Source organism: Frieseomelitta varia, unplaced genomic scaffold (genome assembly GCF_011392965.1).
Source record: "Frieseomelitta varia isolate USP_RPSP 00005682 unplaced genomic scaffold, Fvar_1.2 scaffold_314, whole genome shotgun sequence".
Taxonomy (NCBI): domain Eukaryota; kingdom Metazoa; phylum Arthropoda; class Insecta; order Hymenoptera; family Apidae; genus Frieseomelitta; species Frieseomelitta varia.
Window position 1 is genome coordinate 1 of NW_025110051.1, and position 15,444 is coordinate 15,444.

Consider the following 15,444-nt stretch of genomic DNA (forward strand, 5'->3'; position numbering starts at 1 on the left):
AATTTTATTCGAAATACATTCAGAAACGTTATATTGATTCATTGTCGATGATACTTATTAACTGTGATCAGGTAGTTTGTTGTTTCCGTTTGCAACGTTAGTATTATTGTAAATTTTGAATATATTGCTATATTTTCAACACAATTGTTACATTTTGTTGTATTCTAAATTTAAAATCCAGTTTTTGCCCCCCATGTGAAATTAATAATTCATCTACCAATTCCATCCTCTCGTTTAGCATTCTCCTCTGTTCATCCAAATTTTCATATAAGTGTATACTATCAAAAAATTTATAAACAAACAAAGGCTCTCTCTGAAAGTCTGTATTTTTATAAAGACGATAATTGCATATAATTTTTTTCTTTCACTTATGAATATATCTTAGCACCGGCGAAATATGGTTTTTTTATTGCTGGTAATTTTCTAGAAAAAAGATTTTTTGCGTTATCGACCGGGAACATTGATTTTTCGTTATCGACTGAAAGATATTTTTTCTTTATTTCTTTTGAGTTATTTTTTTGCATTACGTTTGTTTCGACTTATTTGTCTTCGTGTTAATCTTTTTTTGCTTTATTTTTTCTTTTTTTCACGTTACCGACAGGGAACATTTATTATCGACTGGAAGATTTTTTCTTTTTTTTAATTTGCAGGAATATTTTATTTTACAATACAATATTGCGTATAAATGTTTGTGTATCTTGATAAATTAAATAATAATTTCAAACAAATGAATAATATTTTCAAATATCCCGCCAGAAAATAATTTAACGTGACGATATAATTCCCGTATGAGGGAGACACTATTCACAGGCACATTTTTTCCTAGTAAGTTTCCACTATTGATTGTTCATAATTATTTCCCATTTTTAAACTGTCAAAATGTCAAGTTGTCGTGTAGTGAGGAAAAAATGTAATAAGGAAAAGCATGAAAAAAAAAATGTTGATTCAAGTTCGCCAAGTTCCTTGACAACAGTCGCTGTTTTTAATAGGTGCTTATTCTAACGGAAAAAGTTTCACAGTAATACAAGAATCTTCCACTTAACCTATTAATCATTCTTTGTAAAAGTTAATGCATTATTAAACTTGTTATGATATCTTTTCCAGTACGGTGCGAACAAAAGTATATCTATTTTGAAAAAATGTGCTTCTGCTCTCAAAAGACAACTGATAATAAAATAACACCAACGTCAATTGTGATCAATGACTTTTATAAATGGTAGTAACTATGGGTAAATTATTTTCAATGATATACTTTAGAAAATTTATTACGAGAATTTATTACTCAAAGATAAATAAATATGATGTTGACAATTACTTAAAGCTATATGTGAAAATTTTTAGATGAATGCTGCAAGACATATAATTAGATTTAAATTGGAGTCTTTACTTACAAGACTAGAAGTGGAGTCGATACTTAAGGATATGATTCGTGTGGTAAGTAAATAAAATATGCTTTATTAATAAGATGTATTAAATACTGAGTATGTTTTATTAATTTAATAATGTTTTAAATACTGTTAGTTATGTCAACTGTGTATTTAAAACTTTGAATAATTAACTTTTTCTCTTTTTCCTCGATAAAAATAACAGGTCAAGCGTCAACAGGACAGGAACCACTAACAGTATCAAGAAGATGCCGGCGTGAATACCCACGTGAATGGCGAAGGATTGTCAGCATATTGAGAGGAGAGTTGCAAGAGTAGCAGGGTGGTGCGATGTGTTCATATTGACGCCGAGATAAGCGTGGAGCAAAATGCTACAGCGAACCATTCTTCTTAATACGTTTGTTTTTATTTGCAACGATAAGAAACTTGCCTAAAGTAAAACAGATTAACCGACAAAATATTTGAACAAAAAATTCTACTAAAAGCAAATTTATTAAATAAACCAAAATTGTGAAAAAAGGACTTCTGACTGTTTTTCTTTATGTTATTTCAGTAAATATTTCGTATAAAATTTTGTTCGAAGAATAATACCCAATTCTGAGCGAAATTATATATAGCGAGCCATTCTTCTCAAGATGTCTTCGAGGAAGCACCAAAAACTTGTGCTTGAAGAAAATATTGCAATTAAACGTCACATATTAATGTCATATCTCGCAAAATACAAGATCAGAAGATAGAAAAAAAATAAATAGAATTATCAAAATATATTCTACATATAAGTCACTATAGTTTAAATGATAATTAAAATAAGTAGATAATTATGTTAGATATAGACAATTATGATGTTTCTCTCCGAACAAAAATTAATATTAATTCTGACAAGAATATCCATATCTTTTAACTACTAAGAGCAAAAATTTGAAATGAATTTTATTTCTGAATGTTCGAGTGATATAAAATAATAAAATTATACAATCATTTATAAAACTTCTATAATGATAAAATTCTACAAATATTCTATTATAAAATTTTGCAAGAATAATATAATTATACGATTGTTTATAGAGATTCTTTTTTTTATTTTGTGTTGTTTTTTCCTGTGTCGTGTCTTTTTCGTGTTATTTCTCATTGCGTTACTCTTGTTCCTTTTTTATTTTCTTCTTTTTTTACGTTACCGACCGCGAACATTGATTTTCGTTATCGATTGGAAGATATTTTTTCTTTTTTTATTTTGAGTCATTTTTTTGCATTACGTTTGTTTCGCCTTATTTGTCTTCGTGTTAATCTTTTTTTGCTTTATTTTTTCTTTTTTTCACGTTACCGACAGGGAACATTTATTATCGACTGGAAGATTTTTTCTTTTTTTTAATTTGCAGGAATATTTTATTTTACAATACAATATTGCGTATAAATGTTTGTGTATCTTGATAAATTAAATAATAATTTCAAATAATTTAATAATATTTTCAAATATCCCGCCAGAAAATAATTTGACGTAACGATATAATTCCCGCCCCAGGGAGACACTATTCACAGGCACCTTTTTTTGCTAAGTAGAGTAAATTTCCAATATTGATTGTTCATGATTATTTCCCATTCTTACACTGTCAAAATGTCAAGTTGTCGTTGTAATAAGGAAGAAATCTAATAAGGAAAAGCAAGAAGAAAAAAATGTTGATGCAAGTTTGCCAAGTTCCTTGACGACAGTCGCTCTTATTAAATAGAATACTAAACTGTTAAATATAATAATAAACATTTGTTTTTTATTGAAATGCAATTCATAAATAAACGATGGCACTTTCTGATAAACAGTAATTACATAAAAACGGGGTTTCTTTTTTTTTTATTTTACGATATGTTTTCTTCGCGTTATTTTTCTTTGTATTGCTCTCTTTTTGCCACATTTTCTCTTTTTCGTTACCGACTGGGAAATTCTATTTTTCGTTATCGACTGGGAGATTCTTTATTTTATTCTGTATTGTTTTTTCCTGTGTTGTTTCTTTTTCGTGTTATTTCTCATTGTGTTACTTTTCTTTCTTTTTTATTTATTTCTTTTTTTTCGTTACCGACAAGGAACATTTATTCTTCATTATCGACTGGGAGATTGTTTTTTCATTTTACATTATTTTTTCTGCTATTTTTATTATGTCTTTTTCGCGTTATTTCTCTTTGCGTTACTCGCTTATTGCTCTATTTTCTCTTTTTTTTTCCATTACCGACCGGTAACATTTATTTCTCTTTATCGACTGGGAGATTTCTTTTTTTTTTTATTTTGCAGGAATATTTTATTTTACAATACAATATTGCATATAAATGTTTGTATATCTTGATAAATTAAATAATAATTTCAAATAAATTTATAATTTTTTCAAATATCCCGCCCGAAAATAATTTCACGTGACGATATAATTCCCGTAGGAGGGAGACACTATTCACAGGCACATTTTTTCCTAGTAAGTTTCCACTATTGATTGTTCATAATTATTTCCCATTTTTAAACTGTCAAAATGTCAAGTTGTCGTGTAGTGAGGAAAAAATGTAATAAGGAAAAGCATGAAAAAAAAAATGTTGATTCAAGTTCGCCAAGTTCCTTGACACCAGTAGCTGTTGCTAATAGGTAATTATTCTAACGAAAAGAGTTTCACAGTAATACAAGAATCTTCCACTTAACCTATTAATCATTCTTTGTAAAAGTTAATGCATTATTAAACTTGTTATGATATCTTTTCCAGTACGGTGCGAACAAAAGTATATCTATTTTGAAAAAATCTAGCTTCTGCTCTCAAAAGACAACTGATATAAAAATAACACGAAGGTCAATTGTGATCAATGACTTTTATAAATGGTAGTAACTATGGACAAATTACTTTCGAAGGTATACTTGAGAAAATTTAGCTTTAATAATAAGATGTATTAAAAACTTAATATGTTTTATTAATTTCATGTGTTAATTATGTCAATCGTGTATTTAAAACTTTCAATAATTAACTTTTTCCTCGACAAAAGTTACAGGACAATGAGCGTCAACAGGACAGGAACCAGTAACAGTATCGAGAGTATGCCTGGGATGTATATAAAGTTACATTGACTATGTAAAGTCGACTGTGACGCATCTGTTTGCGGGCTGTTTCGTTTAACTTGGTGTATTGAGCCAAAGCTGGCAAACCTGCTCTCAACGACAACTCAAAAGAATAGTTCGTATTTATGTATTATGATTTCGCACATAAATGAAAATAGATATATAAAAGTAATAAAATAACAGAAACATGTTTTTCATTCAGCGTATGCACAATGTGCGAACTATCCTTATTGTGCAGCTGGCACAGTACAAGTCTACATAGCGATATTTATTCAGGTATGTGCACCAATGTGTTACATACATACATATTGTTATCATCATATTTATCTATTTATATCTGTGTTTGTCTTTTTATTTGTAGTTTCTAAAGGATTGTAACTGCAATGGTAATTTCAAATGCTACAGTTTTCTTCGTATTCGTTGATTCGGAAGATGCAGTGGCAATTTGAATTCAAAATAAGACGACATTTGCAAGCTTTGCATACAGACTTCTAATAAACGATAACTAAATACATAATGATGCAGGACTATTTTATTTTATAGACTATACTGCGTATAAATGTTTGTCTATCTCGATAAATTATAAAAACTAATGTACCAAAATTATTTTATTTGAAAAATAGAGAGAAAGAGAGTGTAAGAATTTTATTCAAAATACATTCAGAAACGTATTATCGATGATATTTATAATCAATAAGGCAACTATGATCAGGGAGTTGTTTCAATATCAAACATTAGTATTATTGTAAATTATTTTGAATATGTTACAATGTTTTCAACAGAATTATTTCATTTTGTTGCATTCCAAATTTAAAATCCAATATTTAACCCGTGTAAAATTAATAATTTATCTACCAATTCGATCTCCTCTTTGAGCATTGTTCTCTGCTGGTCTAAAATTTCGTACGAATGTATATTTTTTATTAAAAAGCAATTTCTAGACAAACGAGGGCTCTCTAAAAGTCTGTAATTATATAATAAATATATAAAAACGATAGTTGTGTATAATTTTTTTCTTTCACTTGTGAATATATCCTAGCACGAGCGAAATATTGTTTTTTTATTGTTAGTCATTTTCTAGAAAAAAGAATTTGTAAAAATCATTCAATTTTCCCGCTGGTACTCGAGTATCCTCCCTGAAGTAAATCTAGAATGCTAGCAGTGGTGCCACACTCTAAGATTTTTGAAAACAAATTTTACGCAGAGGTTCTCATGTTTATACTTGACTTTGTTTAATTTAAAAAAAAAAGTTAATATAAATTATCAAAATATATTCTACATATAAATCTACAATTTAAATGATAATTGAATTAAGTAGATAATTATGTTTCTGTCTGAACAGAGATTAATATTACTTTTAACCAGAATATCCATAGCTTGGTTTAAGCACTTGGTTTAATTACTAGGAACAAAAGTTTGAAATCAATTACTATTTATGAAAGTTCGAGCGTTATAAAATAGTAAAATTATACAATTATTTATAAAACTTCAATAATGATAGTTTACTGTCATTTCAAATATCACCTCAGAAAATAATTTGGTGTGACGAGATAATTCCTTAAAGAGGGAGACACTGTTCGTTGGCACATTTTTACCTAGCAAGTTTCCAATATTGTTTCTGCATGATTATTTCCCATTCGTAAACTGTGAAGGTGACAAGTTATATGCATCTACGTTGAATGATTTGATACGAAAAATAAAAGAAAAAAATGTTGATGCAAGTGTTGGCTAGTGAAGAACTGAAGGGTTGGTAAAGCCGGTATTTGTAAGCAGGAAAATGGTGATTCGAGGGATGTTTTTCACACAGTAGTAGTAGTGATACTGTAGCGTCTAGAAACCAGGATTACACAGCGTGGATTGCTTTGAAATATATTGTATCAAAGAACAAAAATGAATAATAATATGTCCAGATTTGTCAGAAATTTGTCCTACTTGCAAAAATGCACTGAAAAATATAGAAAACTAGAATATTTAGCAATAGTAAATATCTTTTCTTCTACTAAACTATTTTACATTATTACACGTTCAACGTGTTTTTCACAATTGCAAAAACTTATATTAAAAAGATAGTAACATATTACATTTGTACATTATGTTTAATTTTACGATAAATCATTCTGTTTAAGAATAACAGAGATGTCTTTTATTAGATATAAGTTTTTGACGAATTGAAACAAACGAAAATAACTAGAATGTTGAAAATGTTAAACGTTAAGAGTATTACATATTTACGATAAAACGTTCGACGTGTATCGTTAATCACAATAAAGTTATTCGGCGTAAAATGAGCCATTTATTATTCGTCAAGGATCACGCCGTAGATCATCGGTTGGTTGAAAATGAAAACTGGTTTCCTGCCATACCAGTCGACCTTGTAATTTTTCGCGAAACGTGTCAGTGCCGTTGTCTCTCAAGGTTTTATTTTCTATCATTAAATTTCACTGAATACTGTCCAGAGTTGGCTATGATTCGAACGAATTTTCATTCGAACAACGAATAACATTGGATGAAATTTTATCATTTGTTTATTTGATATTCGATCATAGTTTCTCAAATCTTCATTCGTTATATGATTCGTTTCCGATGAACAGTAGATGAAGACAAACAGTTTGCACCGCGGTAATTTGCCGCCAAGTTTACGCGTTCAACTTTTCCTTGCTATTCATAAGCGATTTTCCGTTAATTTGCTGTCAAATTTTGCGTTCGCTTTCGCACCTGAAAAGCATTGCGTCGAAATTATTGTAAACCGTTCAACTGAATTGATTCATATAAAATAAAATAAATGTATGTATTACTTCACCGCGGTGCGGCAACTCTTCGCTGCCAATCAGTACGTGCGTCCATTTTGGTGAACGCAAACCTGTCTAGTCACCGCCAAAAATTTGCGTCTCTCCGTGTACTGTTTCGTATAAAAGATAAGTTTACGATACGATAAAATCTTTCTGACGTTAAAATTACCAAACTTATCAAAGTAGCGAGTTTCAGGTCTTCCTCTTTGGCGATTACCGGAAATTGCGTGAAATTAGTATTCATTTTTATTCTCATCGGGAAATTCTTTTCGATCGCTCATGTACTACTCATGTATACGCAAGTTTTAGTGTTAGAAAACAACCTAATTAACAGGTTAAGCTCGTTGAGTAGACGTAGTGAATAAGCGTGCATATGTACATGTGTGTGTGTAGTATGTGCAACAAGCAAATAACCCAAAACTTTCGATGCTGTTAACTGTCACGTTACCTGCGGCACCGGCCTTCTGTGTCTTTCCGTCTGTTCGCTGATCGTGAACAAAATGGTTGGACAGTGAAATGGAAAGTGTTCCTAATCTGTGCCTCTTTGTGCACCGGTAACCCTCGCGAGGAAAGTAAAAAGCGGTTGCATAATCGACTGAAAGAAGCCAATGTAAATCGAATAGAATTATAGTTTCCTCAACTAGATAAAAGTCTATTACGTCGTTTCGTGACTGTCCCTTTTCATTTGGCTAGTGAATTTTACTTGAAACAAAAAAATAAAAGAAGATCTTATCATAAAAATTCTTTAAAATTTTTCTTGTCATTATTATTACTATTTCCATTATTTCTTTATCGTTTAATTTATTATTTATGTTATTTTATTCGTATTTTTAACATGTTTATGTTTGCACCATTCTTATTATTTACTTTATTTTGTATTTTACTATTGCTTTTACTTTATTTACTTTATTGTTTATATTATAGTTCATTTTTATCTTTTTTGTAGTTTATAACTTGTCATTATTTGTACTCTATATTTTCATTATTAATTATTTTATTTTTTCTTTTAACTTTTATTATTTTCCTCTTCTACGAGTCGGAGAATGTACTCAACTCTTGATTTTCGTCTCTTAGTTTCTAATATTCTTCACAAGTAATGTATGTATTTTGCTCAAAGTTCAAGTCATCTTTTCAAATATTAATATCCTGTTCTCGGTTGTGCAAACATTCGTTTCCTTTCCAATAGAAATCGTCATTCTTTTAATAAACCTTCACAAGGCTGTTAAAGAGCAATTTTTCACTTTTTTTTCCAATTTAAAACTAGACGACAACAATTACACAGTTACATTCTTGCAGTTTCATTTTTTTTTGTCAAAACAATTATCATATCCCTCTTCATTTCTCATACAGCGTAATTCACAATGTTTGCATAAAAAGATTACGACGTGCCACATTTATAATTACTTGTAATCTATTTCTCAACGAGCTATTCTTTTTCCTTGTTGTTAAAAGTCGTATAAAGCACAAATAAAAATTGTTTTGTACAAAAAAAAATTAAAAAGTTTTTTCATACTTCTGTCTTTGCTTTTCGGTTAGTAAAAAGATACGTAATATATTTATATTATTGTCATGCTAATATGTCGAATATATTAACGAAGAAGTGTTCTTGTAGAACAAAAATCATACCACTGGAAGATCCTCAATAAGAGTAAAAAGTGGACATATTATGACACGGTGAGAAATAGCGCTTGCTTATGCCTTATAAAATTAAGATAATTTTGTGTACTTCAAGTATATGTAAGAATGAAAGAAACATATTATATAATTTATAATTTACAGTGTACGTTTATGCGATAATCTGTGTCTAATGACAGGAATTTGCATAATATGTTTCTGCATTAAATAGTCGTTGCAATTCGTTAAAAAACCAGTTGATTTGTATGAGATAATGGAAAGTTTTCATTGTAGATTCTTTCTATGGAAAAATTACAAGCATTTAATGATAAATATCAAAAATCATTTATTCTATAAAAAATAGAAAATTATTTATATAAATTATTTATTCTATAAATAAATATTTTATATAACTTATTTATTCTATAATCCGTCTTGTTAATATCGATAATGTTATAATTTATAATCTTTTTTTAAATTTTATGATACATACAAGATCTTGTATCACGTAACTTGATCACCTTGAATATTTCTATTTTTGTAGAAAACACCAAGCTGCATCTATTAATGAAAAGTATATCATTCGTTTAAAAAAGTAGACCTCTGTAGCTACAAAAACTATCATGTTATAATACACTCTCTGCACTCTAAACAACTTTTGTTAATAAACTCATTTTTTTCATATTCTAAAAATCAGCGAAGATGGTCAAGTCACGTAGTGCATCTTGTCTGTAAAATATATGTGTATGTATGTACATTATACATAATATAGTTAATATTAAATATTAAGATTTCAATTTAAATTTAGAACCATAGATTGTTAACTCTAACCTGTTAAATCTCTACAGTATTATTCTGTATTATTAATTTTTTTACGAAAGGACATTTACTCCCGCTATAAGCATTAATTCAAATTAAACTAAACCTTCCACATTCTATATTCTTTCTATTCTCTATTTTCAAAGAAATATTAAAATAATATTCTATTATTTATGTATATTATAACATATTTAGATCATAAAATAATAAAATTATAATAATTGCATATAATTACGTAGTAATAATGTACTAATAATATAATATAAATAATATTTATTTAATGAAAATTATGATAACAAAACAACAAGTGGTTAAACAAGACAAATTACTTTAAAACAACACGCATTAACAACTCAAATAAATTCATTAACGACACAATTGACACTTTTAAACAGTTCTCTTTCAAGGCTCTCTCACAACTCTCGCGACTCTCACGACTCTGGTCCTTCTTTTAAAAAAGAAAAACGCTCTGTGCCTACGATGGATTTCTCACATCACATTCATATTTTATATAATCAACAAACAGGTAACAGCCATCTGTTATATTTAAATAACAACTAAAATTAGATTAATTATAATAACCGACAACTGATAATAACCGATGCTACAATAATTATAGCTTACGAAAGAGAGTTATCAAGTGCAATGTTTCAAAATATTACGCTCTGGTTAGAAAATCAAAAATCGATTGGACAAGTTATAGAATATCAATTAACTTGATTGACTCATCGTACATTTTCGAGCAAACAGTAGTTATTCCTCTTCGTTCAAGGCCGCGTGTGCAAGCACGTTAATCGCATCTCGAACAGCCTTTCAGTCGAACCATTTCCTTGGTGTACCATATAAAGCAACAAGATTATACTTCTCTTCCTTTTTCGTTTCGTATTCTTTGGAATCAAAGTTCGCGTGTGTCGGTCACCGCGTTACAAACCGGAAATGCACGCGACGATCAAAGACGAATCGAATGCGAGTTGAGCATCATTAGATTGGGAATTTTTATGCAAATGCACATTTTTATGGGAAATTTGTGATAAAATGAAACGTGGATAGAGATTTGTTTTGTACTTGAATTAATGGAATTATTCATTGAGCATATTTTCATACAAGCATTTCGATTCATAAATTTGTAAAATAATATTTTTTAAATAGTTCTTATGATATTATATTATAATTTGGATAAAAATTTGCTTTATTCTTGGAATGGTGAAATTATATCATCGGTCCAAACGTCTATTCTATTTTGTCAAAATAATATCTTTAAAATAATAATTTTAAATAAATTAAATAGTAATAATTTAAAAATAAACATTGACAAAATTTGGTTGGACACTTGTTTTATCCTCAGAAAATTTTTACTTGTCTATGTTATTACTATTATAAATAAGAAAAGTATTGTAATGTAAAACTTCTTTTATTAATTAATTCAATTTAATCAGCGACTCGGTTAATTTTAATAATATACATAACATAACATGAAAATAGGAATGAGCTAGATACACAGATGACATAAGAATCCTTGAATCTTTCTCAAGGTAGAATAACAAGGTACCTATTTATATACATATTTTTTTTTGGTGTGTATATATATATATACAATATGTAGTTTCATAAAATTATCATTTTTTTTGCATGTTGAAGGATCTTGCAAATCAATTGCACAGGCCTGTCCATTGAACTGAGATAGAACTAAAAGCCTTATTTATTCTTTTATTCATTTGTATACATTTAATATAATATAAATATGATATATAAAATATAAATAATAATTCTAGTATAATTTAATTCTTTATCGTATATAGACTCTATCAGCTTATCTAAGATCAAACATCCAAACATTTTTTGTGCCATGTTGTAATATACGCGTGCTATATAATAAAAGCATAACAGTTATATATGATATAATAAAGAAAATGTTCGTGCTGTCTAAGAAAAAATACTGGTGAGGTAAAAAAGAAAAATTTTTGTGGCGAAACATGATGATAAAAAAAAAATATGTTATCCATAATACTCTCTTTTTGAAATTAAATGCCTTTCATTTTATTAAAAATGAAGAAGATATTTAGGCATTAGGATTTTAAATGGGATGTCTTATATAATACATTTTATTTATTTCAGTTTCAAATTATTAGTTTCAAATACGTACAAATTTTTGAATTTCTTGAACAGTTGCCACAGTGATCGATGTCAGGATACGAGTAGCAGAGTGTTTCGCAATTCTACGCATCGAGCGAAACGTATTAAGACATTAAGAAAGTAGCTCGAATGCTATTCGAGCATTACATGAATGTTTCGATGCAATCAGGCAACGAGCGAGTAATATAACAAATTGTGCGTGTTTCGATCAAATTTAGTACAAAATTAGTACATTAAAAATAGTACCTCTAGCCGATTCTAAATAGTACCTCTAGCCGATTCTAAATTATATTTTAATCACTGTCGTGATGTGAATGAATGAAAAAAAGAAAAAAAAAAAATAGATTGGCGTAGAGAAACAAAGCGAAAACAAAATTATCATATTATGAATTTTTTTTTTTTTCTCTTTGACTATATTAAATTATAAACTAGTAAAATGATTGAGATGCGTCGTGCGAAGAAAAAGGAATCTCACAACCAAAGTTCCGCGCTCGCGAACTCGAGTGTAACATTTCGATCTGATCTTCTAACGAAACGTGGAAACTCGCGCTTGTGCGTTTTGTCTTCGTCGTGGCAGCATTGGACAAACATTTCTCAAGAATCACCGTTGTTTGTGCATCTCGTTAATAACCAAGAGACACTGAAGCAGCAGCCTTGATCCTTGAATCCAAACTGACATCTGAGACGCAGAATCTCGATTTTCTCGTGAATAATAACGTTTGAAAGAGAAATATCACGAATGATTTCTCGGAATTGCTGCACTTCTGTTTCATATTAACACCAATGTTTAATCCTTCAATGCTCAAAGCCTTTTATTGTTATTTGCAAATTATACGTGTATACACATATGTATATGTACATATACACACGCACGTGATATATATGTTATATATATCATAGAGTGTTTCATTTTTATCCCGCTAAAGAACATGATGTCAACATGTTCTGCGTTTAAAGCTAGGAAAAAAAGCGTTATGTACATATCTAAGTATGGAGTAAATGCTTTATTAAAAAATTACGACAAAGATACCAACATTACAATTAATTAGTTCCTCGTTCGATCGATTGATCATACTTTCAAAGTTCTTGTTAAAAGACGGTTTTTATAAGTATGAAATTGAGTCACTTACCTTCTTCCTCTATTTTTTTAAATGTTATATGAATCCTTGGCACGAATTAATTATCCAATAAACTATTTCTTTCAAAGCTCTCCACAAGTGAAAATCCAGATGTATGTGCATAATATTTATTACAACATACATATACACAATAATATACGTAGTTAAAATAATCGATGATACTAAACAACAACTTTTTACAGTTAAATTTAATTTTCAACGTTCCCATGTCAAACGAGAACCAATCATTACAATGACAATGACAATGACAATTACAATGATTATAACGTTTGACAATCATTTATAATTTTGGTATTTTTGTCACAATTTCGTAATAATACGAACTAGGCATTTAATAAATTTATTTTTCTCATTATTGGTTATAGAACACTAATACCGTTTGAAAAATGAAACACCCTTTATATACATGTACACACACACACATATATATATATATATATTTTCACCTAAGATCCATCTTTTTTTTTTGAATTATCTTCATAAAAATATGAAATTTCCAACACGTAATAATAATAATTATGTTATTAAATGTATCACAGTCCTTCAAATTTTATATACCAATGTTAGTTTAAAATGTGAAATCAAAGTTCAGAGTATTCTTTAAAAATAAAAAAAAAAAAAAAAAAGAATACGATCGATTGAACGTAGTAATTAACATTAACTTTGTAAGAAATATTTAATGTGCTGAAAAAATGTAAAAACCCCTCCCTAATTATTTATATTTTACGGACACTTGAATGCTAATATTTCCAGATAATTAAGAAAAAAAAAGTATTTAACGAGAAACAGACATTATGTAAACACCACGTAAACAAAACGTATACACAATAAGTGCAAAATAATTATTCCTAGTGCAAATCGCATAAATAAAAATTTAACGCGATACATAAACACTTTGCAGAATCGCATAGAATATTAAAGTTGAAACACTATAACTTACATTCGCTGATTCATTGAATTGCATACGTACTGCTGCAGCATTGCGGGAAAATCCAAACGAAACTTTCGAAATAGTTCATGGTCAAGTATTAAACCGTTGAATTTAAGAATTTTAGCTTCGAGTGTTTCGTCGTTATTATTATATGATTTATCAGAGTATTTTGAACAAAAAGAGTTAAAATTTTTAATAAAAATTCGTTTAAACGTAAAATTTTTAATCAACTTAATTGATTTCATATGCAAAGCTTAAATTCTTAATCGTATTAATTGTTTAATTAAAAATGGTGTGAATTAAAATTGAATTAAATTAATTATTACAACTTATTATAAATTAAATTAATTACGGAAGAACAACATTTTCGATAGAAATTATTTACATAATGTATGAATCTTAAATTTTTAATGCCAATTATATCAATAATTTAAAACATTTGAAATTGTGAATTCGGGTAAATGAGATAAAATTTTTACTAGAAATTCAATTCAAGACAGGTTTAAATTCTTAATAATAGGAATTATTTAATAGTTCGAATTTGAAAATACAACTTATTTCAAAAGTCCTGGAATTTTTAAATTTTAAAAAATTAAATAAAATTTGGAAAAATTAAATAGTAGGTACTTTATGCAATAAAAGTTTATAGAATATTAATATATTAATATTATAATTATGGTACTATAAAATAGATATACAGTTTAAAAATTATTATTATTATTATTATAAACTTTATCATATATATATGCTATTATTATTGCTACCGAGTATCAGTTGGAGAAATTGCAAACGAAAATTGTCAAAAATTTTAGCAAAAAGCAACATTCAGACTGACAAAAACACATCTCTCTCTAGACCTTATTTCATTTCTAACGTTTATAAAAATTTAACAGAACGAACGACTTTACGCGAATAACTTATCTAATACATTATTACTCAATACAAATGAGTGCAAAAGCTTGCTCAAAAATGTTTTCAAGTAGACGTCGGGTTAATTATAAGGTGATACTAGTAAAATGATCTTGAGTTGCTCGAATTCGTGTAACTTGAATTAATTTGAACAGGTCTTAACGGAAAAGAACCAGAAGAACATAGTTTGCTAATAATCGGTAAACAGTTGCCAAATCGTTGACCTGATTTCTATTTCAATTTCACTCGACTCGTTCGAAACTCTTGGAGTTTCCTTTGCAATGAAAATTTCATTTTGAGAGTTCATTTCGAGAACACGTTTTTGTGACGTAGTTCACGTTTGGGCAGGGCCGTGTGAAAATCTCGTCGAGCTCTTCAGTGACTTGAACGCCCGCACAGAAGAGCTCGAGAGGGGTATTACCATTTACATAATCGACGTTCGATTGCACATACTTTTCGTGGAAAGTACGCAAATAATTCGTGGTAATTTTTCGTGACGTTATGCAAGCTATTTCTAGTACGTACAATCTATTTGAGTTTTCCAGGGTTTTGCACAAAGATTTTATGAAGGTGGAAATTTTATTAACAGACTACGAATGCTTATGCTTGTGCATTTGTGAGAAACTCGAGATTGCAGAAATGCACA

The 15,444-nt window shown here is 28.7% G+C and overlaps 1 protein-coding gene and 1 long non-coding RNA gene across 3 annotated transcripts; both read left to right on the forward strand.

The window, feature by feature from the left end:
* The first annotated feature begins 838 nt into the window (after positions 1-838).
* LOC122529884 lies at positions 839-1,907 on the forward strand. Of its 2 annotated transcripts, none has more exons than XR_006306870.1 (4): positions 839-1,018; positions 1,105-1,229; positions 1,342-1,434; positions 1,591-1,907. It is a non-coding gene; the product is annotated as an uncharacterized LOC122529884 (long non-coding RNA). The 2 variants fall into 2 exon arrangements; XR_006306869.1 differs by having other exon boundaries at positions 840-989.
* A 1,985-nt stretch (positions 1,908-3,892) lies between these two features.
* On the forward strand, positions 3,893-5,461 carry LOC122529885. The gene is made up of 4 exons (XM_043656392.1): positions 3,893-4,002; positions 4,473-4,579; positions 4,667-4,740; positions 4,826-5,461. Exons 1-4 carry the CDS (start codon positions 3,893-3,895, stop codon positions 4,886-4,888), a joined length of 354 nt encoding a protein of 117 aa, XP_043512327.1. The 3' UTR covers positions 4,889-5,461.
* The last annotated feature ends 9,983 nt before the right edge of the window (positions 5,462-15,444 follow it).

Excerpts from the sequence above, each read along its gene's own strand:
- LOC122529885 (XM_043656392.1), top strand. The coding sequence starts at position 3,893 with ATGTCAAGTTGTCGTGTAGTGAGGAAAAAATGTAATAAGGAAAAGCAT. Across the intron at positions 4,580-4,666 it reads AACGACAACTCAAAAGAATA|CGTATGCACAATGTGCGAAC; the intron begins GTTCGTATTTAT and ends TTTTTCATTCAG. Across the intron at positions 4,741-4,825 it reads ACATAGCGATATTTATTCAG|TTTCTAAAGGATTGTAACTG; the intron begins GTATGTGCACCA and ends TTTTATTTGTAG.